The sequence below is a fragment of the Pollachius pollachius genome (genome assembly GCF_949987615.1).
Source record: "Pollachius pollachius genome assembly, chromosome: 5".
Classification (NCBI taxonomy): domain Eukaryota; kingdom Metazoa; phylum Chordata; class Actinopteri; order Gadiformes; family Gadidae; genus Pollachius; species Pollachius pollachius.
In genome coordinates this window covers 22,491,694-22,517,249 of record NC_136938.1, presented here as the reverse complement: position 1 = coordinate 22,517,249, position 25,556 = coordinate 22,491,694, and the positions used below count along the sequence as shown (strand labels likewise).

General features: G+C 42.4%; 1 protein-coding gene across 1 annotated transcript in view; it reads right to left on the bottom strand.

Moving 5' to 3' along the window:
• The window catches only part of dpy19l3 (dpy-19 like C-mannosyltransferase 3), a gene marked incomplete at both ends in the record, with an annotated part of 33,090 nt that extends 25,812 nt beyond the window's left edge, over nt 1-7,278 (bottom strand). The window contains 7 exons of the mRNA XM_079736204.1: nt 395-526; nt 1,158-1,292; nt 2,169-2,292; nt 2,616-2,761; nt 3,800-3,921; nt 6,117-6,207; nt 6,910-7,278. Coding sequence (XP_079592330.1) covers nt 395-526; nt 1,158-1,292; nt 2,169-2,292; nt 2,616-2,761; nt 3,800-3,921; nt 6,117-6,207; nt 6,910-7,278 — 1,119 coding nt within the window. The remainder of the gene's footprint in view (nt 1-394; nt 527-1,157; nt 1,293-2,168; nt 2,293-2,615; nt 2,762-3,799; nt 3,922-6,116; nt 6,208-6,909) is intronic.
• Between the last annotated feature and the right edge of the window lie 18,278 nt (nt 7,279-25,556).

Sequence of the window (25,556 nt, the reverse complement as noted above, 5' to 3'; positions counted from 1 at the left end):
CTCTCCCTCCATTACTCATTGGCCGCGACTGGGCGCATCGATTTATGAAAGATAAATAAAGAAAAAGGGCAGGGGAATGCTTCTGCCTCCTGTCCATTGTGTGTTCCCGGTGGCCCATTAAAACAAACCAGTGTGAAGAGTGTCAAAATACTTTTCTCCCCCTCTCTTACAAGCCCTTGATGTTCCCGATACTCTCTCTCTCTCTCTCTCTCTCTCTCTCTCTCTCTCTCTCTCTCCCCCTCTCTCTCTCTCTTTCTCTCTCTCTCTCTCTCTCTCTTTCTTTCTCTCTCTCTCTTCTTGTCTGGTATAAACTTCATCTTCCTTTTGCACAAACAGGGAAACTAACACACTAACACAGACACACACACACACACACACACACACACACACACACCTGGTAGTATTTGACGAAGAGCGCGGACATGATAAAGCTGAGGACCAGCGATCCCAGGATCATGGAGTTGCAGAACTGGAGGAGCCACACACACAGCAGGCTGCACACCTGGACCAGGTAAAGTGTGGTCACCTGCACACACAACCACCCACACACACACACACAAACGCATGCACAGACACACAAACACACACACAGTCATGAACACACGTATACACACACGCACATGCTTGTGAAACAGACATGCATTAAAATACGCAAACACACAAACACGACAGATACACACACACACACACACACACACACACACACACACACACACACACACACACACACATTCAAGCAATCAGAAATAGGAATATGTTCAAGAGAAGAGCAGTACTTTCTTCAAATTGCTGTCTCCAACAAAACAGCAATCACTGTCTCTATGCAAAACGTTGGAACAGAATGAAACTCTGGGCATGAACTGTTACGGTGTATACAAATCTACTGCAAACAAAATATATTCAGCAAACGGTGAGGCAACAAACTTTACATTTTCAAACTTTTCAATATAGCAAAATATCGACTACAAAAAAAAGACAAGCTGTCTTATTGGATACCCAGACTGGGGAATCTAGTAACCATGTTCTCTTGACAGTCTGCCAAACATCAGCCCAAGATCTTTTCTCCTCTTCCTGCTGGAATCAAACACTCCTAGGCAGCATATGGAAGCAGCATAAGGATAACACCAGCCTTGTTGACTAGTGCCGTACTGTCGTACTTGTCTGGCTGAGATGAGGTCCAGGGCATCCATGGAGAAGAGAACCAGTGCCTGGACCAGCAGGATGAACTGGTTGAACTGCCAGGTGAGGCAGAAGCAGACGCTGGTCACAAACACCAGCCACACCATCACCCGCTGGGGAGAAGACACATCCACAGAAGGACTTCCACGTGTGCATTGCCCATGGACACATACACACACATAAACACGCACACATACACACACAGGCCAAATGCACACACATAGACATACACACACACACACACACAAACGCACGCACGCACGCATACACACTCACACGGACGTACTCACAACACACATACACACACAAACACAAGCAGACTCACACTCAAACACACACACACAAACACACAAAATAAGAAACATTTACAAACACACTTTTTCTGACTTGTTTGCATGCACACACATACACACACACACACACACACACACGCACGCACACACAAACACACACACGGATGCTTATCCAAGTCATTAGCCAGCTGTAGTCGGCACCAGTCGCTGGGCTGGTCCCCTGTGACGTGCTACAAGGTGGCCCCTTATTGAGCGGCTCATTATTTAGGAGCCTGAGTCAATTGGCATCGGTCAACGTGACAATTTCACTTTCCTCAAATGCTTTTCTGTGAGTGTGTGTGGGTATGTGCGAGATAGTTTGAGAGAGAGAGAGAGAGAGAGAGAGAGAGAGAGAGAGAGAGAGAGAGAGAGAGAGAGAGAGAGAGAGGGAGAGAGAGAGAGAGAGAGAGAGAGAGAGAGGGAGAGAATGTGAGAGAGAATGTGAGAGAAAAAACTGTCTGTAAGAGAGAGAGATAGAGTCAGTTAGAGAAAAACGGGTGTGGAGATTGGAAAGGGGGTGTGTTAGAGGGAGTGAGAGAAGGAGAGAGGGAGAGTGAGAGAGAGAGAGAGAGAGAGAGAGAGAGAGAGTGAAAGGGTGTCTGGGAGAGAGCGATTGGTTGTGTGAGAGGGTGTGTGGGACACAGATAGCGTGCATACCTTCAGTAGTGCTGAGAGCTGTGGCCTAAGGTAGCATGTGATGGCAGCTACCTGCAGGGCCAGGAAGGGCATGGACCAGTTCTCTCTGAGGGAGATGGTAAACTCCACTCGTGTGGTGTCCACCCTAGATGGGGGTGGGGTCGGGCAAAAACAAATTATTGATATGCCATCTCAACAAATAACCACCTGACTAAAATATGTTTTGGGTCTGTGTGTTGATTTTCATTTCAATACTGTATCATTTTCTACTCAGTGTATTATTATTTGTATTTTCATTCTGTATTTCTTAAAATAAATTCAATAAAGTAGAACGACGAAAGAGCAGGAAGGCTATTTTGCAGACAATTTTGTATTCTTTTTTTTTTTAAAACATAACAATTTACATTTGGTACGATATTTAGATGATGACGTTTTCTGTTTAATACCATCCAGCCAGGTGGCCCGCACCTGTTGAGAATGTACCACACAGCGGCCAGGACCCCAGCCAGCCATGTGCCGGACAGCATCCAGGCAGTCAGATAGAGAGCGATCACATACACTGCTTGGAGGGAGAACACTGTGTAGATGTAGAAATAAATAGGTTCCAAGTACGCCTGGAAGACACACCACACACACACATACACCAACACCAACACACACACACACACACACACACACACACACACACACACACACACACACACACACACACACACACACACACACACACACACACACGCAGTGGGAATTAATTCAGAGTCTGATTGTCCCCGTGCATAAAATTTATAAAAATACCCAGACAGACTGATCATTATAATACATTGAGTAAACTATTAGAGCTGTTGTGTTAACACAACGCTTGGGATTTCACACAGCCCTCCCTCTGTTGCAATAGCTCCCCACACATACTCGCTTCCCCCCTTGGGCAGTAAATAAAACCGAAATGAGAAGGACTGACCCCCTGCCACAGCAGAGACGCTGCCCATGACATTTCCAAGGAGTTCACTTCACGCTGGCATTTCCACTGACAGACACCCACTTTTCGAGCCTCTCGGAAACTCAGTCTGCTCTAAGTATCAGTTCGTCATTTGATTGAGCGGCCAAAATGTCACACTGTCAAAGAAGCCGCTGACTTTTTGTTTTTTTTCCATTGTTTCCTATTAAAGTCGCCTTAGTGCCCCGGTTTTAACGCTGATTATTGTGCACTCCTTCATTGTTAACTGAACACTGACAGAGATATTTTCCTCCCATCATTTATATTACTGCCCATTCACCCAATCAATATTAATTATTCATGTTTATTTTAATTGACGCTCATAGGCCTGCAAGTTCCACTACTGACGTCAATTCTACCACAACTAATTATCGAAACCATTATGAATTCATTATTTATATTCTCAGAGTATTAATTGTAGCATAGTATTGCAGTTGAATTTGTGTGTTGTAATCGTATTATTGTCGTTTTGTATAGTTGAATTTTATTATGTGTTGTAGTTTTCTTTTTTACTTTTTTGTACATTTTAGCAGTTTTTAAGTAGCAATGCATTGCAGTATAGTATTGATTGTTTGTTATAGTTTATTCAAGCATTGCGTTGTGGTTTTATCTTAGGGTAGGGTAGTTCATATCATAGCGTTAGCATTACATGTGTTACCTCGATGGGCAGCACTCTGTAGAGCACACTTAGGAAGACCTCCTGGTAGATGTTCATCCTCTCCAGAAGGTTGATGGTCCTCTTGGACTCTGTCATGTTGTCATGGACCAGATCCCAGAGCCCTGTGGAAACAGACACACCCACACACACGGAGAGCAGGGTTAAGTCATTTCAAATAGAGTGCATTCTGTTGGTATAGACCAGGGGTCAGCAACCTTTTCAACATGCAGTGCCAGTTTGACATTTTCTCGTTAATGAGTGTGCCTTAAGCAACAATATATTAAAAATTAATCTGAATTATGACACAGCGACCAAAAACATTTCCAGAAGACCTGGAATTGTAATATTTCCATATAGTCCACAATCATGCATCAACATTTTAAATGTTTTTTTGGTTGTTATATTTGCAACATGGGCTTACAAATTATACTTACATATCAGAAACATTCAGAAACTCATTCAAAAACATATTTGCACTGTGAGAAATGTAAGAAACAAGAATATATGAGAATGTTGGAACCATCCACATCAATATCTTTAAGACATGTACAGCTTTGCAAAACCATGTGAAGGCAATGCATACAGGCCACTTGCAACAATATTTTAAATATTTTCTTTATTACTTACAACATAGGTTTAAAAACTTTTAATTGATCCCATTTCAGAACACTGCTTTCTGTAACTAATTTAAACATATTTGCACTGGGAGGAAATGCCCAAAACAGAATAAAGTGCAAAAAAAATAAATGGTAGCAATGATTTACTGCCCCATTGTGCTGTGAAACTTTTTAATAATATATATATATTTTTTTTTTTTTTCAAGTGTGCCAATGATTATGCTGCCCCGTGCCAGTGGTGGCAAGCGTGCCTAGGGTTGCTGACCCCTGGTATAGACCATCATCTCAGTTTCAGTCTCAAAGGGCTTCACAGGCGCACATGACAACACCTGTAATAACACTGAACCAAAATCCCTTTAAAGGCAAGGAAAAACTCCTTAAAACCAGAGGGAAGAAACCTTGTTAAGGAACACAGAAGAACGATCTCTCCTTCCTGAAACTGTCTGGGGTACTGTACCCTAATAGCAGTAATTGACGGTGGAAAAAAAGCTAATCCGAAACCAAAATTAAGTAAGAGCAAGTTACTTTAAAATGTCAAATACAAAAGTTGATTCGTAATGAGTTTTAAAAAAAAGGCAAGTCTGTTGAAGTGCACATGAAAAAATGAATCATAGTTATACTTGAATTAAATATTTCTAAATCTATTTCTTTGATTCTATGGAAAAAAATTAACCTAAAGGTGACCTGAAGTTATTCACGGCGCTTGTTTCTGTTTACTTATATGTACTCTACTCTAGTTGTCATGGGAAATAACACGCCAATATAAATACTGTTACTATAACAAGCTGAGGAGATTGTTAATATGTGATACCATACGATACAAATGCCATGTGTTTCGACACGATCATCAAAGGGGTAACAATGGGGAAGTATTTTGAGAAGCACTCCATTATTTCAGAAGTCCACCGCTAAATGCTTTTTCAAGGCATACCAATATCATAGCCATGGTTTTGCTAGCTAAATGTGGTAGCTACAATTTCCGCAGAAAAGTAAAGCTCGGGAGTTAGGCTTGGAGCTCCAGGGTACGCTATGGCGTACTTCACACGGCGGCACTTCTCAAGCTCAATATATACGGCCCCGGGAACAGGCCTTGGGCGTTTTCTTTAGTAAGCCCACAGTTTGAAATCGGATCCACTGTGATCCTGGCGTAAAATAATGGATTCATCACTTAGGCACAGATTTCTTCCCTGTTTTCGTCATCTTTCTTCCCAAATCCTTTTTCTCAAACTGTTTGACCCCAGGTATGTTAGTTTCCATGGCTGCGCGTGTAACAAACTGTTTTTCCACTTACTGCTTGAAAAGTGCAGAGGCAAACGCAGAAGAAAAAAAAATGGACATGGAAAGATACAGAGGGAGGAGAGAGAGAAGGAACGGAGAAGAGAGAGAGAGATTGAAGGAGAGGGAGACAAACTAGATGACAGGGCCAAACCGTTTGCACGCGGACTCTCCCTGGAGTGACTTCATCAATGTGGAAAAGTATGCCTGCGATAGGACTTAGCATTATCTGGGAATGGTTACAGGACATCCCACGTAATTAGCAGGTCACAGTGGAGTTGTTAGCTCTTGATCTTTTCTGCGACTTTATTTTTTTCCTTTTCATGGAGGAATGGTTTTCGAAGCAGCGTTGGATGATTAATAATTTGCTTCCAGGAAGCAGGCCAGGTTGTCCGTGATTGAGAGTATGGAGCAGCGCAGCATACCTTGTCCTATGGACGGAGCTTGCAACATCTGCTTGTAGTAGGAGTAGTACAATCCACACTCTGTCCGGAAGGAGATCTCACGCTCGACTTCCTGAGAGGAGGAGAGAACAAAAACATGAAAAGAATTGGTGAGGTAGAGGCCAAGATATAAATAACAAGAACTTCACTTAAGATGAAACATGCAGGAGCCTATTCATATGGAAACCAGGCACCTTGGCCAGACTTTAAACAGAAATATGCATGGTGTTCCTAGTGTTGGTAGCCGCACCGAAATCCTAAACAGTTAAGTGTATGCAGAAAATATGTTTGTGTGTATATGTGTGCGTGTGTGTGTTAGAATAATTATTATTTTTTGCCTCTGGGTGTTGGCCATGCATTTTTGCTGTTTTACCCAAAAGTGTCATAGACAAATTCAAACACATGTACTGAACATTAACAACATCCTATGTTAAAAATCATAATTTTACAATCAATCTTTTGCAAAAAATAAGTTAAGCTTAAAGTTATTGGGTAAGGTATGCCTATTTGAAATATGGTGCTCAACTTCATGATTCAATTTGTCCAAATCTTACAGCAGAAACAGAAATATCGAATGTCTAGTCCCACGCTTCACCGCATCGATATCTCCTGCATTGCACTTCAGTAGTTAGCCCTAATGTGTGGAATGGGTAGATACGAGATGGGATTCCTATGCCCTTGAAAGAAATGAGTCAATACCCACGCGCATCCATAATTCACTTTCATACCACAGAAGAAGTGCAAGTCAAACTAACACTCCCAACAAGGCTCCTACCATTAATTTGGAGAACCACAGCAGGTTCTCATGTATGGAGTTAACGCACCAGGCCTGAGCCAATGCCAGCACAGCGGCAAGCATGAGACCCGCTGCCATGGAAACAGAGCGCAGTCGGCATGGCCACCTGGATGGCACGGCTGAGCCGCGGCCCACCCCGGGGCGATCTCCGGCTCCCCCCGGTGGAGGGAGCGTGCGTGTGCCTCTTTGCTGCACAGCGCCTGACCCCGTCCTCGCCGGCCCGCCGTCCGCCGCCCCCGCCACAGACCCACTGGCATGTGAAGGGCGCCCACCAGCCGGCTCGCTAACCGGAGCGGCCCGGTGGGTCTGTGGCTGCCGCTGTGGCTCAACTCTCTTACGAAGCCCCATGGGGACAATCAACAGCCCGCCATCCCAGGAGCTCCATCAAGTGAAATGTGATGTACGTTCCAAACTCATTCCCCAGCACTGAGCTGTGGAGTGTTAGGCCATTCTTGTTTAGTTTCCCCCCCCCACCCCCCGCTGTATTTTCTGGTCCTGAAGTCGGTCCAAATGAATCAGCAAGCCATTTTAAATGACTCTGTGCTGAGTGCCAAAACCGAAAGTGAAGCTCTCTCCGAGGACAAAACAGAAGCGAGTTACCTCCTCACTCTTCCTTCGGTGTGTGCCAGAGCCAAAAGGAGCGTTGGCTGTTCACCAGAAAACCTCTGATAAGACATAAAAATGTCCTCCAAACCAAGGTCCACAATATGCTTCATTAAAAAAAGCTTGCCTCATTGCACATTGTTCTGGCCGGGCTTCTGACAAAAACTTTCGACTTCTGACAAAAAACAGTGCAACTCTTCACTCTCGGTCGGCTGCCAGCAGTTTCCTCCCGTCGCTGTCTTGCGGATCTTTTCCCTTCACCTCTCTCTCTCGCTCTCTGATCCCATGATTAGAAGTTCAGGAGCAATGTGCCGCTTCGCCGACCTCATTGCATCCTCGATCCTAAATCCTTCAGTTTCCTTCAGAAGCCCCGAGCCCAAGGCCCCCGTCCTCCACAACGACAGAGCAGAGCGGTGGAACAGGGAATGACCGAACTGCGCTGTGCACGGCCTTCACGACATGCTACCGACTGAGAGGTGCAGGGAAGGGGTGGGGGGGGGGGGGGCGGGGAACACAGCTGGGGTCTGTGGACAGAAGGATAAGGATGTGGATCGCTACAGCAAGCCAGCCAGCCGGCCAGCCTGCCAGCAAGCCAGAGGAGGACCGACTAAAAAGAGGAAGAAATCTGAGGGAGTGTGTCAATAGACGACTGGTGACCTTTCCTGTTGAGCAACACACACGCACGCACACGCACACACACACACACACACAGACACACACACACATACGCAGACACACACACACACAAACTCACAAACACATACACACACAGAGAGGCAGATGAAAAATGAGGTGGAGAAAGAGAAAGAGAGACGGGGGGGCGGGTTGAAAGGTTGGAACATTGAGGGGAAAATGCTGGGAGCATTCTTAAGGGAGTTTATGGCTGTGACGCTGCGTTTTCTCTCTCTCTCTCTCTCTTCCTCCCATTCTGTCTGTACCTCTCCCTTCCTCCCCCTCTCTCTCTCTCACTTCATTGGGTTTGAGAGCACATGGCGTCCACAACAACAGAGTGCGTTGGGTGGCGCGACTGGTGTAGGCTGTGACCTCATTGCAGATGAATTCGGAGAGACAGTTGAGCCTGTGACCCCGGGCTGTCTCCCTATAAAACTAACCACAAACAGAAGACACAGGGTGGGGAGGATGTCCCTATGTCTGAGAGAGAGAGAGAGAGAGAGAGAGAGAGAGAGAGAGAGAGAGAGAGAGAGGTAGAGAGAGAGAGTAAGGAAGAGAGAGAGAGAGAGAGAGAGAGAGAGAGAAGTGGTGGAAACGGAATTGGAGAAAGAATAATTAACGCAAGTAGTGGTGGTCTGAAACTCGTTAAAGAGGCAGTTGACCACAGAACCACAGAACCCACAGACACCTCGGAGAGGAAACAGCAATGGATCGCATTGGGACTCCTCAAAGGCCCCTCTCACTCTCTCCCATCCTTCTGAGCATTATCCCGCTTCTCAGAGAGAGAGACATCTCGGACGAGTTTAAGGAACTTTTCCTCACCGTGACAGGCCAGGTCGACACCAGCAAAACAAAAGAAAGTGAACTGAAATAAAAAGAGGATTAAAAAAACGAAAGAGGAACGAACAAGAAAAGAGAAATACATCATGTATCATCTGAAAGCGTGTACGGAGAAAGCAGAAGTGGACGAGTTCAAGGGAGGGTCACCTCAACTCAAAAAGTAGGGCGGGGAGTTCATTGTAAAGAGGCAAAGTTTGAATGTGTGTATGTGCTTTTGCTGAACCAAAGTCTTTTTTATTCAACGGCATACCCAACCAGCCCAGTGGTAACTTATTTATTAGTTAAACACTGTCCTGTCTATCTTTAACTCTCTTTTCCAGCTAACACACACGCACACACAGAAAAATGCTAAATGATGTAAGCTCCCCAGACTCTGTGTTCATGGGCCTTTTTTCAACTGGGAATTCGGAGAGAAATGTTCACCATACTTGTAAAGTGACCCATAAATGAGAACATCTGTCGGTCTCGTCAACTTCTACTGGCACACACACACCTACACACACACACACACACACACACACACAAACTGACACACATGTATGCACGCCCACACAAATAGAAGGCAACATGAGATGTCAAGCTGTGATCCCATTCACTCACTAGGTGTTGAGCAGGCTTTGTGTCTCGCTATAAGTCATCCTGGCATTTTTATTTCCACTATGCACCCGCATTCCCCCTGGCACAGATGGACTGTGCATCAGATGAGGCCAAATTGCATATTAATATAGGCAGATGAGGCAGCCAAGGCAGTGAATTTACAACAGGCAGATGAGATACACTCCTGAAGGGTTCCTGAGCTGATTGGGTTCCTTGTTTACTTCTCCTGTCATGTCTGCCCTGTCCTCTCTGGTTCTTGTATGAAATCATACGGCGACAAAGGAAACTCTATCCACTGTGCTCTATTTTGTGGGCACGTTGTGTTTCCACATCCCAAGGAAACACATGGCTGCTATCTTACCCAATGTAACATTGAGCGCTGTTGTTGCCATGTTGGCTGTTGACATGGCAACCGTTACCTCAAGTGACTCCATGTTCTTTTCCTTTTCTTTTCATGCTCCCAATGAGGTGCTTTGCTTTGCAGTGATATGCGTTGACTCACTCGGAATGAGCTTTGTTTTACTGTCGCTAGCACACTAGCACCAGGTCGCCGAGAGGGATCATGCCATCTGGCAGGGGCGCCGTGTTCTGTATCATTACAGACTGAAATGAAACCCCCGAAACGGAAAACAACAGAAAATTGGTCATTATGAGGTTATCGACATCTTCAATAAAGCCTGTCAAAAGTAATTACTGTAAAAATGAGGGTCCGAATGAAAGAATATATAAGTATGACATTTCACAAGTCTAATGTGTTTCTCAGGCCTTTCTAGCAAATGTATTCAAATATTCTAGGTTGTAGTACTCCCTGTAGTAAGATATACTTTGACTCCATATCCATATCAAGAGCAGAACAATGGTACAAAATGTCCAAAGGATTGATGGAAGCCTTTCATGTTGAAGCCATTGGAAAGATCCTTCCCCATCAGGATATCTCTGAATCTGTTATCTCAATCAGTCCAACAGGCATGCGGCCAATTTCTTTGATAAGAAACCCAACACACCATTTTCCCTTTTTCGCTTTGTCCTCCTGTGCTCTGACAAATCCGAAGGAAAAAATTAAGCACACATCCAAGTCTTCGACGCTGTATATCACTACCCCTTGGCAGAAAGCCCAACAGGCATTTTTATGTCATGAACTAACTTTTCTAAGTTGACATGTGTAGGTGTCAAAATGTATTCAGATGATTTTTGAATGTGGTTCATTGTATTACTAACCATCCATCAAAGGTGTAACAACGTGGCCACAAACAAACAGGTTTTCTGACAAGATGTTGACAGGATGTGCAGATGCATCAGGACACGTATATAGCTAAGATTTAATTGCTTCCTATTTAGGTAGCGCAGTCTGAATGTACACATATGTGTATTTCTACAATTGCCAGTACGTTGATTTGAAACATTTAACGTCACTTTCTTACAATGTACAATCGCCAGACAATTTTGTGCTTGCCAATCCAGCGCTTACAGTTCTCCGCATCCAGCACCATGATTGGTCGAAACAAGTATGATGCCAATGAAAGTGTTACGTTCCATTCACCCAGATTTGAGCTTGTCTTCCATCAGACTTTAGATTATGAATCTGAAGTCTGGTGTGTGAGACTGAGGGATCAATAATCACTACTGTTCGAAACAGGTTCAAATACTCAGTATATCAACAAGCACTGAAAAGGCTTGAAAACTCCTGGCTTTGTTCCAACATACTAACTAACAATGTTTGCATCACATTAAACATTTAGATTTCCCACACATACACACACACACACACATACTACACACACACTTGCACGCAGACCAACACCTGCACTTCACACACACAAACACACACGCACATCCAAGCACCCACATACACACACACAAACACACTCCGACACACAAAGGCACACCCACACACATATATACACACCTTGATGTTTGAGAACCACAGGTCATTCTCGTGTAGAGTGGCCACGTAGATGCAGCACAGCAGGCCCAGCCCCACGGACACGGACCAGCCAATAGAAGTCCAGACTATGGCCCCCCAGGACCAATCGCCTGCAAGGATACAAGGTTTAGATCATGCATATCAAAACAGCTATCATAAATATCATAACAGCTGTTGTTTCCATCATAAGAGCTATCATATATATCATACCAACTATTGTATATCATATATATCATAGAAGCTTTATTGTATGCATCATAACAGCTTTATTGTATATATCATAAAAGCTTTCAAATACATCTTAACAGTTATCATATATATCATAACAACTATTGCATACATCATAACAGCTATCATATATATCATAACAGCTACCATCTATACATCGTAAGGCTATCGTATATATTGTAACAGATCTATTGTATATATCATGAAGGCTATCATATACATCATAAAAGTGATCATATCATAACAATTATTGTATACATCATAACAGCTATCATATATAAATCATAACAACTATCATATATATCATAACAGCTATCATATATATCATAAAAGCTATCATATGTAACGTCACAGCTATCATATATCGTAACAGCTATTCGTATATGTTGTTACAGCTACATTGTATACATCATAAGAGATACAATTTATATAGCTACCATATGTTATAATTCATATACTATATTTTATTCTTGTTTATTCTTCCCTTTCAAGCATCCCAGGAATTTTGCTATGGCCCAAGCACCATCTAGGGTTTAGGTTGAGAACAATTCAGATGAATATACTGAATATAATATTCTGTTTCCCTGGGAACCAAAAAGGTAAATGCTTTCCAACAGGCTTCATGAATTTAATAATCGCTTCAAAGTTATTTGATGAGTACATTCAATGTTGCCTTAAACAAATAACGTCAAAACAACACAATAACCATAGCTGGCTAGAAAAACACACAAAGTAATAAATGGGAGAAGTTACTTGGGAAAAAACAAGAATAACATCCTTGAATTACACAGGAGGCTGATTTGCACTGGACTTAAAGTTTGATTTGTACGTAGGAGTTTTTTCATTGTACTTTGAGTCAAGGTATAAACTTCTGCTCACCCCAAGAGCACAGGTGGACACTTTTATGCAACTCTGTGCTTCACTCACACATTGTCCAACATCTTCAGCTCCTTCTAGAATCCAAGGCCAGAGAAATACATGCCGTTCTGCTACTGTTACTTGTTACTTACCTACTTACCGTTATTTATATTATAATATTATGCTAGTTTTTTTAAAAGAGATGTTTACTTACAAGGGAGTTCATCTTACAGTTTTTTCTCAATCGTTTAAACACGTTTTCTGATACTATAGCTCAATTTCTCAAAACGCTAGACACAAACTTGAGAAGAGTTAATCATTTTGTCAAAACCACACAAATTCTTCTCAAAACTGATTTTTTCCACCAAACAGTAAACACAACTATCAAATTAATATTTCTTAGAGAGCATCAATTAAACACTGGTGTGATCAATTCAAAACACTTCCATCAAAATACTATTTACATATGTTTTGGCTTTATGAGGCCATGTCACATATTCCAATGTATACAATTGTTTAGAAATAGGTTTATTTTTAAAAGTTGCAATTAGGTGGTACATACAGTATAAAGACTGTTGCCATATTGTAATACAATACTGTGAATATATCATATAAATATTGCATTGACACAATCGTATCAGAATAGGATACAATGCATATTTGTCTATCCAAGAGCTCCAAAGAGCTAAACTCACAATCCCAGCTTCCCAGAGTCATACTGTACACCTATAGTTGATGCTGCAACATTGTTCTGCCAATACACCAATGTTACTTATTTTGGTATATTACAGTACAGTAATTGCACTGATAAGTAAAATGAAAAACACTACAGTAAAAAAAATGTTTAGACTGTCTTTCAGGGATGTAATGATGAAATCAGTGCAAGTACAATTACAAAAGGGTAACAAAGCAAATATTTATTTTTTTACTGCAATAAAGTAAAATGTTCAGCTGAACTGACTGCATAAAAAGCTTTTCATAGGCCAATAAAAAATAATAAGAAGAATATAAATGAGGTGAAACAGATCTACATGTAAATCAGTATGTATCCCACCTCCAATCCCGATCAGGCCAAAGGACCATATCTACAGCACAGTAGAGCTCACTGAGTCCTCTTTAATGCTCTGACACATGATTGAAGTGTTTTGCCAGTTGAGTTTGAACAGGTGTGAAGTGAGTTAGACTTGGTAATTAGTTGTTGCGTTTTGAAGGCCAATGTGATCCAGGTGTACCAAGTGTGCTAAATGATGAGATTTGTGCTTAGAGTTTAGCAAAAATGTGAAAACAGTGGAATTGTGCTTAGAGTTTAGCAGTCTGGAGTCTTATAGTTGATACATGGGCTTCAAGTTTTCAGAATTGTGTGCATAGTTCCATTTTTTGTGTGTATACAATCTAGAAAAAAAATCTATAGAAGCGCAAGCCTATAAAATACAATTTGTTGCAAATAAAGTACTGATCTGGTGTAAAAAATCTACGGGGCAATATAACATAATAAACTAGCCAAGCCGGGTCAACATTCACCATAACAGACAGATAAAATCATCTATCCTTTCCTTTGCAGTTCCCCTGAATAGCAACACACACACTAAGCAGTGCTTAAGGTCACGGCCACTGCTTAGTGGAGGAAGATGGCTCACTCACCATGCAGTCTGCTATCTGTGTGATGGTCTGGACAACAGTTGGTCTTCGGCGGTTTTTGGATGTCCGTGGCTAGCAGGGACTCCCTGGCCCTGCTGCCCTTCCTCTGACGCAGGGCTGTCATGTCCACTCACTGGAACCAAAGAGTTTGTAGAAATCGGTGGTACATTCACACAGCAGAGGCATTCAGAGTGGAAATAGACTTGTTTGCACACCAACACAGGCACACAACAACAGGCATATATGACAAAAAAAACGGATACTTCAATGGGGTTAATGTGAGTGCGGTTGTTGTTGCATCACAAACTCATGCATGCTAGGTGGGAAGGGTGGTTGGATGGAGACCCCGATTAAATTGAGTGTTTTGGGTTCAACTCTCAACATCGTAGTAGTAGGCCTAATGAGCACACATACTACACAACCAGCCCCCCAACTGCTACATTTCACCCATGCAAGCACACATTCACCATCTGCAGAACATATCAACATTCATCAGGAACAACTGCTGTCCTCTCGTCAATACTAGGGCAGGCATCCAGCTGATACAGACAGAGAAACGAGGAGGGCAATGATGGTGATTATGATGATGATGATGATGATGATGATGATGATGATGATGATGGTACAACATAGTGACGCGGGGTAGACCACACACTGATCTAGCGTGTATTACAATCACAACCACACAGGTGTCTGGTTTCATTCCACGTCTTCCATTTCATTCATTCTTTCTGTTTAAGACAAAGGGCCTGCATTGCATCGGCTTTTCCTAGTTGCAGCCGCTGCTAGACTGACGTGAGATCTCAGATCCCATCACTCCGCCGATCTCGGCAGCCTGCGCGCAGCCTATCGGTTTAACGGACTCGCGTTTCATTTCAAACATCATCCTGCGCATTTGCAACAAAACACGGCTCCGCAGACACACTCTCTAACTTACATTTAAGCCTCACGCCGCCTCTACAGCGTGTTGTGGGATGAATGATCCAATGGTCTCCCCTCTCCTCTTTCCTCTCGGATATACTCCGCGCATGCGCAGTGGAGCGGAGTAGGTCGGCCGACCATCCGCAGGCAAAGCAAACTCTTTTGTGTTGTTTAAGCAGGCTGGCGCCGTGCAGAAATGTGTGAAAGGGCAAGGCGAAACAGGATCGGCTTTATTATTGCTCAGTTTCAGATGTGATTAAAACCTCCGGGGATGCGATAGCCCCGTGCGGTCCGTGGCTCAACACCACGGGAGGCAGAGGGTCATACATCGCCACTGAAAAGGAAAACGGGTGAATGTTTGCCTGAAATGTGACTTGTGATGATTAAAGCTTTCGGATTTCAGTGGATAGGCTATCCGGAGGAAAACGTGTGGGTTGTAGTTTTAAGTCGGATTTGACTGTTCAATGAGATTACAATAACAGCCCGTTTGATTTAGACGAAGCAGCGCTGAGTAAAAAAAGATAAGGTCCCGTTAGGTATTCCACTCAACTTAATGGAATACAAAACTTCGGTTTTGCAGACTGATACAGAAGGCTACGAGACTCGAACAATATTTAAGGTAGTCATTGATTTACAGAGGTCATAGGCCGATGACATTCCGGACAAGACAACTGGAGTGGATTTAAATACTTTACTAAGAAATAATAAGGGGATGGTAAATATTCCCTTTCTGGAAACCGTTCACCATTTCTTAAATGTTCAATGAATGTCTTATCTCTTAAATATTCAGTGACTAAATGTGATATCCCACGCTCAAATTGCTATTCAATTCTGTTCATAGCAGAAAACACTTTAAAGAGAATGGCCTTAACACACACACACACACACACACACACACACACACACGCACACGCACACGCACGTACACAACAACTACAGTGAACATCCAGTTTCGTATGAAGTATCAACATAATGAACCAGTTTCAAAGTGGTTATCCGATAATGACACAACACAACCAAATAGCCTATAGTTAAATCTTAAGTTGTGTTGTGTCATTATCTGTTCAAGAACTTTGTATGTATAGGACTGTAAATTCAGGACTGTTTATTTGTACAAAGAAAAAATACTAAATGAGAACTATAATTCCATCTTAAAGCAAACAAAGTTTGTGAATATTCTATAGCATTTTTCCGTAGAGCCAATTATATGGGAACAAAAAAAGCTGTTTGTGTAAAACTGTTTGCTTACAAAGGACAGTAAATCCAGTGAGGCTATAGCATTACACTATCCTTCATGCACAGGTTCACACCTAACACACACAAACAAACACACACACACACACAGACACACACTCACTCACTCTCTTGTAAGCTCTCACAGACATGAGTGCATTCTCTTTGATCTGGCTGTAGCCCTATAACTCATTAATGAAACTCAAGTGCGGCTATTTATCAATAGATTCAGAAGGACCTCTCAATTATACAACCCATTGTGTTAGTTGTTCTGCTAAAACATGGGATTTTTTTACAATACAATCTGGATGGAATTAATAACAAAAGGAATTAAATAAGTCATGGGTGTACTTGGATCTGCATCGTGCTGGCTTGGGTCCCCTGGGGTTTGAAACAGTGTAGAACAGGCCACTCTGGGCGTAGGGCTGAGGGAAGTTTGTGCAAAAGAGACGACATGAAAGGCCTGAGGATCATCAAAGACATAAATTGGCAGGACTCTTTTTTTGAAAGATGGATTATCAGGGCAAAAACATTTTAATGTTTAATGATGGTCATCGCAGTGTATTCTCTTTGCTATAGTGGGAGCCCCCTACAGTGGCCAAATTACAACAAATAAGAAAATTCAACAAATCTTAAAACACAACGAACATTTCAGAAAACACAAGTCAAAGAACACAGCTGTATTGAAGAAGTCAATATGACAAATAGACAATCCCCTACAAATCAGAAAACACAACCACAAATAGACAAAGATCCAACCAGAAATTGGAAAACAACGACATTAACTAATACTGAAAACAACCGAACATCAGCAGAGCGGATGTGCAGGAGGTTGAGTCTTGCACAGCTGACCGAGGCAGATGAGTGTCCCAGTTCCTCTGGTGCTCAGCCAAGACAATGGCCAGCTGTCGCTCTATACAGCGATGAAATCGCTCCACCAAGCTGTCTTTATTCAGAGGAATAGTGCGGTTCTTCTGCATGTCCAGCATGCTTCCCAAGCTGCAAAAGCTCAGGATCCACAAGGTCTACCCTGGTCCTGTGGATAGACTCCAGTCCCCCAGAAGTGCTAATCATCCACCCCCCCCCCCCCCCCCCCAACTACAGCGTTCACTATTATCTCTGCTCCTGGCCCTCCAGGCAGTGTGTACGCCAACGGCCACACAAAAGTTCCACTTTGTGACCTGCCATTCTGGCTCCTTGCAAAACATGAGTGACTGGATCGTAGAGTGCTCAGGACTTACAGTGAAGGGCAGGCCGCCGAGGTAGCGTTTGAAATGTGTGACAACTTTGACAGCCATCAGCTGAGCCAAGTCGGGTGACACAGTAGTTGCGTTGAATCTTGTTAAATGTCCTGCTGTAACATGCTACCACCCGCTCTACTGCCAGCCCTTCCCGCACCAAAACTGTGCTGATGCCAAAGTTACTAGTGTAAGTGTCTAGGAGGAAGGGCAGGGTAGGGTCAGTAGGAGAAGGCACTGAGGTGATAACTCCCTGGAGGGCCTGGAAGGCAGACTTGCATCTTCTGGGGAAGCTTAGATGGACATTTGACAGGGAGTGTGCTCGTGAATGGCGGTCCCATGGGTGGGCATGTGAGTAGGCAGGGGCATTAACATTGACATGAGGGAATGGGGGGGAGAAGGAAGGGTTGAGGAAGGTCCAGTGGGAGGACTGGGTCGATAAACGGTGATCAGGAAGACAGGATGGGTGGAAGTGATTGCTCCACCTGAACTGTTGTTGGTGGGGGCTGGATATAGCAGATATATCCAGCCCCCAGAGGGGGGGGGGAGGCAATCTTAGCTCCCCTCTCCAGGTCCAGCTGGTAGCCTGTCCACCGCATGAAGTCCAACCCCAGGATACAGGGGTCCTGCACAGCCACTACCCACAATGGATGGAGGACAATCTTAATCAACAAGCAGATGGACAACAACCCCCTTTCCTTTCATGGTTGCCCCCTCCCCTGTGACTGTGTTCACAAGCTGAACAATTCTGTTCAGCTTGGTTAAATGTATGGTCTCACCATGATCTCTGGAACTTGTATCCACCAAGGCTGAACAGGCCACCCCCTAAATAGTGACAGGAATATGCCAAAAATCCCCCACACTGGTCCACCCAACCAGGTCAACAGGCACCAGAACTCTGTCATCTGCCTCTTGGGTGGGTGGAACCCTGCCCCCTCCTTGCTGTGTGGTTGAGCTCAAGATGATGACCCAACTACGTGGACCCTGAGCCATTTCCCTGGGTCCTCACAGCTGTAAGGCACTCTCTGGCCAGGTGGCCAGGCTGCATGCAGCCCCAGCAGACCCTTGGCCCCAGACAAGAAGTGGAGCGAAGGTCGAGAAGCGAGATAGCTGCCCATGGAACCAGCTCCCTCTACGGCCAACTCAAGGGCCTTCTGCAAAGTATGCGGCCTTCTGTAGGCTAGCTGGATCTGTGTTTGTACCTCTGTAGGAGAAAGGGCCTGGAGAATGATCCTGTTGATCCTGGGCAAGCTCGCTCTGCATGGACGCTGGCATGCGTGCATATGCCCACAAAGACAGGCTCTCGATCTCGTTTGCTAGGGACCGCATATTTCCCCGGGCTGTCAACGCCTTTACCACAGTTCTGAGTGCAGTAGATCTGTCTCAACACACTGTAAGGTACGCCTCTTCTGAGCCCCTACTAGGGCAACTTATTCACATCTGTCCTCTGTGCTCAGGAGCAGCAAACATGACGACGTCTCATCCGTTTAACACATCAAGTTGCAACGCTTTCATCTCCACTGAACAGCCGCCACCAGCATTGGCCCAAATTTCCAGTTGTGCATGAAAAGCTTTCCAGAGAGCCTTTCCACTGTACCTTGGCGTCTTGATGGACATTGGACTCGATGTGAGCAGGGAGCCATTTGTGTTGGCCTCTCGGAGTTGCGGGCGTGGGCAGTGCACGCAGTGTACCATGCAGGGGAAATGGCCTCTCTATCTTTTTACATTATGGTGCGTTGAAAACACAGCAACAAAGCTTTGTAACTATAGCCGACAGATAGCTAACTCACCGAGCAGGGATGAAAATGTTTCACTGCTGACACCAAAGTAACTATCTTGCCAGGGACAGAGGAATGCCCAGTCAGGATTATGAGCTATACAACACATTGTTTTATTTGGTGTAAACCCAGGTTACTGTTGGCTCAAATAAAGACTTTGCAGAGAAATAGTGATAAACAGACAAAAAGACTGAACTCCAAAACAAACCGCCAACACACACAACGCTGACAATTTCCCCCTCGTTTACCTCCCTGCAAACCCCTTTTACCTCTTTGATTCACCACTCACACAGATTGACAGGTAAAACATTTAAATAAATGCACAAAGGAACAACTGGCATAACAATTGACAATACAATAACAACCACATGACACATAAACTCTGAATGAGAATCCAAGGTTTCTACGCACTGTCGCTACAGTATTTAAAAAAGTGGGTTATAAACCAAGCTGTAGAACATCAGTGGGTTCCTGAAGGTAACTGTGGGGGTTGTTGCTTCCAATTGGATTTGACAGTTTGCCATTATTACAATTGAATAATAAAAGCCAATTGTGATTGTTTAAAAATCAGCGTTGAAGGAGTAAAACAAAATGTACATCCAATTGCTACCGAACTGAATTTCTACTGAATTTGATTTTTGTAAAAAACTAAACAGATTGAATGTCCATAGGCAATGACAATAAACCAGAAGCTTTTGTAAATACATTTTTGAATGCAATTAGCTTAGGCCTGGAGATAACAAAAGAGAGAGAAGATAACTGCAGTGAGATAAAAGGCAGTCGTTTGCTTTGGAATGAACAAATTAGGTTCCTCCAAGAAACAGCTCAGATTTGTTCACAAAAGTAAATGTTTTTATTAAGTATATGAATACTTTATAAATAAATAATATGTCTGGTATATATTCCCTGTCTTGTTATCATTCACCATTCCGTAAATGTTCAATGAATTTCTTATCTCTTAAATGTTCAGTGCCTAAATGTGATATATCCAACTTAAATTTCCTTCACTGAAATTAGAAAATCCTTTAAAGAGAATGGCCTTTACACACACACACACACACACACACACACACACACACACACACACACACACACACACACACACACACACACACACACACACACACACACACACACACACAAACTAGATAACAGACAACATCCAGTATCTTAGGAAGTATCTATATAATAAACCAATTCAAAATGAATCCAAGTTATTCAATCTTAAATAATGTTGTTTCATAGAAGAACAGTTTGAGTATCAGAGAATAAAAATACTAAATGTGAACTTGATTGCCTAATATCTTAAAGCAGACACAGATTGTAAAAAAAGTCCATTGCATTTTTCATTAGAGCCAGTAAGGAATGAAAAAAGCGTTTAATGACATAACAATTGTGTGCGAACGAAGGAAAGAAAATCCAGTGAGATTAAAGCAACATACTTCCTTTAGGTTCACTCACACTTACACACTCTTGTAAGGCACAGACACAAGTGTATTCTCTTTGATCTGGCTGTAGGCCAGTGCAGCCATTTTGTGATGTATATTTACAATGAACTCTATTATACAACTCGTAAGTTCTGCTGAAATATGGGAGTTTATACAATAACAATGCTGGATGGACTAAATAAGGAAAGGAATAGAATTTGTTGGCGTATTGATCTGCCCCATGCTGACTGGGACCTCGGGGGTTAGAAACAGTCTACTCGGTAGAACAGGAAACTCTTGGAGTCTGTAAGGTTGGAGTCGGGGTAAAGTCTGTGTGTAAAAGAGACGACATGGTGAGGACCATCAAAGAGATTGAAGCAAATGAATTGGCAGGACTGTTGTTTGAAAAAGGGATTATCAGGGAAGGAACTGTTGAATGTTTAATGACGGCACTTTCAACCGTGCCGACACACATATACTCACACACGCACGCACGCACACACGCACACACACACACACATACACACACACACACACACACACACTATGAAATAAGCAGATAGACACACACATACTAAGATGGAAATACATACGCACACAAACAATGACATACACACACACACACACACACACACACACACACACACACACACACACACACACACACAATTGCAACTCCAAAACAAACAAACACGCACATATACTGTATGAACATAACTTTAACAGATACCTCCCACAAATATTGCCATTCAATCGAATGCACACATGAATGCACTCAGATATGCCACAGAAATCAATCTCAAACACACCCACACCCTCAGACCCTTAACCTTTCCGGACCATGTTCCCCTGCTAGGAGTTTGTTAGGCTAAAGGCTACATTACAGATAAGCTCCACTTCTCGTATGCCCATACACGCAAGTCTTAAGCAAACACAAAATGGCATTTTATCGACTTTAACTTCACACTCTGTTAGGCTTACTTATATATAGGAATCGGGGAGTTAACCACCAAAAAATATTCCCTCAAAATCAAAGGTTGAATAGTAGCTCTCTTTACTTTCTTACGATTGTATTATCTCACGTCAGCCCTCTTTTACAGCTTCACCTCATTGTACCGCTGCCCCCACCCCCACTCAACCCTTCTCTCCTCTCTCCTCATCGCTACTTTCACGCTGTCCCTGTTAAACGGTTTAAGAGGTAGAAGAGTTGATCTTGTAAACGGATGAAAATGACAGAGATTATACTTTTTCTTTAGAGCAGCAGTCAGAGGAGGCCAGGACTTCTACGGTTTAATAAGAAGGGATTACAGTTCCATACTTTTTCTGCCGTCACCCTCTCTTTATGATCATTTGTGGATGGGTGGGAAAGTTTGTGTGTGAAAGGCTGGGAAAGATGTGCTTAAATGTTTTTTTTGCATTACTATTGGGTTATTAATTATTTGGTTGCTGAGAGCCCGGCTTGCTCAGTTGTGACGGTGACCGTCCAAATCACATATATTTATTCCTGTTTTGCTAGCGCCTTTATTGCTTTAGGCATCACTTCAATTTAAACTCCATATCAACTGAACAATGTAGAATATCATTTATGACAAGAATTGTCGGCTATAATACAGTGATTCACTATGGCAACTTCAGGTAAATGACAATTGTTAATTAGGCTATGGAGAAAACAAGAATGATAATAGCCTTATTAATAACCGTTTTCAACTATATTTCTTCGAATGACTTATCCTACATAAAATAACATGTGTACAATTTCTTTTGTATTTCGACTCCAGACGATTATTTAGGCCTATTATCTTAGTACTTTCAGGTAAGTGCTTTGGCGGGCATATATGCACTTGCCATTTCATTCTACCAGTGTTGGTAAGTGAAAGTCTGTAAAAGCTGTCAAACACATAGAGAAAAAAGGAATCGACTTGCTCTGAATAGAATAATTGACCAATCATCGGTTGAGACATTGATTGGCAGTTGTTGAAGCTATTTGTGTATAAATGGCCATGCAATAACCTAATTATTGAAATCTAACGCAAAAGTAAACATTTTTTTTGCCAGCCAGTCGAGATTGTGACTTCTTAGCTAGAACAAAATGCAGTTAAAGAGCCCAATGTTACCACCAGGTGAGAGCATAATAGTGTGAGAGTGTGAGGGTGTGATCTCACTCTCACCTGCGCAATGAAAGCATTTAAACATAACAGCGGGAGAGAAGGGTAAAATAATGGAGAATCCATGGAAGAATGGGAGGGTTCCTATAGAACAGACATTATTTGTGTTGCCTACCATTATTTCTACAACAATTCGGCAGGGAAGTCTTATGTTTCCATACTTTTTATACTTATGCTGGGTGAGAGTTTAAAAGTATGGCTGTTCTCATTAGATGGTCTTTTCTACAAGGGTAACACATTTAAATTGCTGTTCATAAAGTGTTTTTTACTGTTTGATGTGGCGGTTGGGACGCTTCAGATCTTCTTGCCGCCAATTATCTCACAAATTTGTTTGGAGGAAGCTTTGAACAAGTTAGCTTATTAAAGTGCCGTTATTACTCATCTTACTCCTTACCTTATATTGCAGAGGCAGGATAGGACACCAAAGTCACACTATCAGCTGCACCTTTCCACAAGCAAACACTTGAAACATGTCCATGACGTGTTGGTGACAAACATGCTGGAAACACAACCACTCACTGAGATATAGCAAGAAGCAGAAGGTTTAGGATAGTACTGGATATCAGTTGTAGATTCTACATAAAATAAAAAATTTTCTTACTACATTCTGTTGAGTCAATGTGTTTCTTTATTCAGACTTCTAAATATAATATTTAAACTATTGAAGACAATCAAATGGGCTATTTATGTATATCTATGAAAACGGGCAGATTTTCAGCATTGTTGATCAAAGCTAACTACTAATTAAATAGTGCTATAATGAAGTGGTCTGGTAAGCATTTAGAATTTCTTTGCATTGGAGAGAAAGTATAATGACCGTTAATAGATTGTTTAACTCAGGTTGTAGAATAACATCAAATCAACATCATGGTTCAAATAAGGTCCAAAAATGACGTCCTAACAAAATAACTTTCAAACATTAATTGACCCGACGCAACAAATCACGTTGTTTCAACCTCCAAACAAATTAGAAATGTTTGGCGAGTGTTGCATTGCGTTGGTCTATGCTTTATATCAGAGTTATAAAAGATTGCATTCATAGTAGAATATCCCTTTCGCTTTGGATACAGCCGACAAAAACATAATTCAAACTCATCTTTTTTAGAAACGCAGAAGAAAAGCTATGCTTTGACCTCTGAACCTTTGCTTCCAATAGAAGAAATAACCGCTGCAAATGAAAGGAATTCAGCACAGAGAGAGAAAGGTGGTTTGAAATAAACAAACAGTGCACTTTGCCCAACATTGAAGGAAAGAACCATGCAAACATGCACTTAATCTGGTGAGAAAATCGATCAACTATATTATAGTTTCAGTTTCACTGAATGAACAACACATGTTGTACTGATGTACGTCATGATGTTTATGTGCTGCGGAATCATTTTCATTGTCGTTATTTATAATACCATCTAGTTTTAGAGATTCTAGGGGGCCTTCAATAGTGTTTATTTTTCAGGACATAAACCCAGCTGCTATAATGACACAAATAGAAGATCTTGATGAGGGACATAATGTAGTAGAAGTGGAAGTAATAAGGGGATTTATTGCAAACACTAAAAAGATATGCCATCCAACTCAGACAGTGATGGCTTTTTTATGGGAATGTTTGGTTAAACAAGGGAGTCATATATCTATAAATATGTGTATATAAATCCCTCAGTCGTACACCGTCTGCTACATATATGGATTCAGACTATGCAGAACTCTGGATAAAGTCTTGCAGTAACTTCTTATGCAATTCAGCTCCAGACCTCCCACTGACCCAACCCAAACCCTGCAGCTCCACATCACTAATAAATACACACAATGGGAATTTTCTACCCTCGGGTGGTACCGCCTGTACGCCTCACAGAAACAGAAAAAAAGTCTGTTCAAACCCACTGCATCTCTCCGTCTAATGGTCTCAATGTTGTGGATCACAGGACTATGTCCGAGGGACCGGACTTTCAGAAATGCAACCCGTTGCAGACGGGTTGGTAGGCTTGAGAGGAGTCGTCGTGGTGATGCAATGCAAGGTCGAAACTAATGTTTTAAAATTTCAAGACTGGCCATTTCTCAATTTTCCCCCTCTACCTCGGGTACTCGCATATGAGCATGGGAATCTCACAACAAACTCACAGAGACAGGCCTACCATCTGGAAACAAACATGTATGTTCTGTTGGGTTATGCACGCCACAATGAAGATTAGGGAAAGCCTTTTGTAGAAGGTTTTACAACCTTAATTTAGGGGCTCAGCATTGTTTGGCCCAGCTGTGACAGGACCTACAAGAGTATGAAGACCTTGTTTTCCAAGCAGCATTTCAGAAGGACTTTTTTTCTAGTGCAGGTTTTTGTTAGTTAAAGTCCTTCCCACAAAACGTTCATGACATGTTTGAATCAACACAAAACGACCAATACAAATTCTTTCTTCCTATTTCCCAGTCTTTATTACCAAAATACAATGGCAAAATTGCGACATAATACTGCCTATTATGTTTCCAAAATAATAAATAAAAACAAAGCAAGC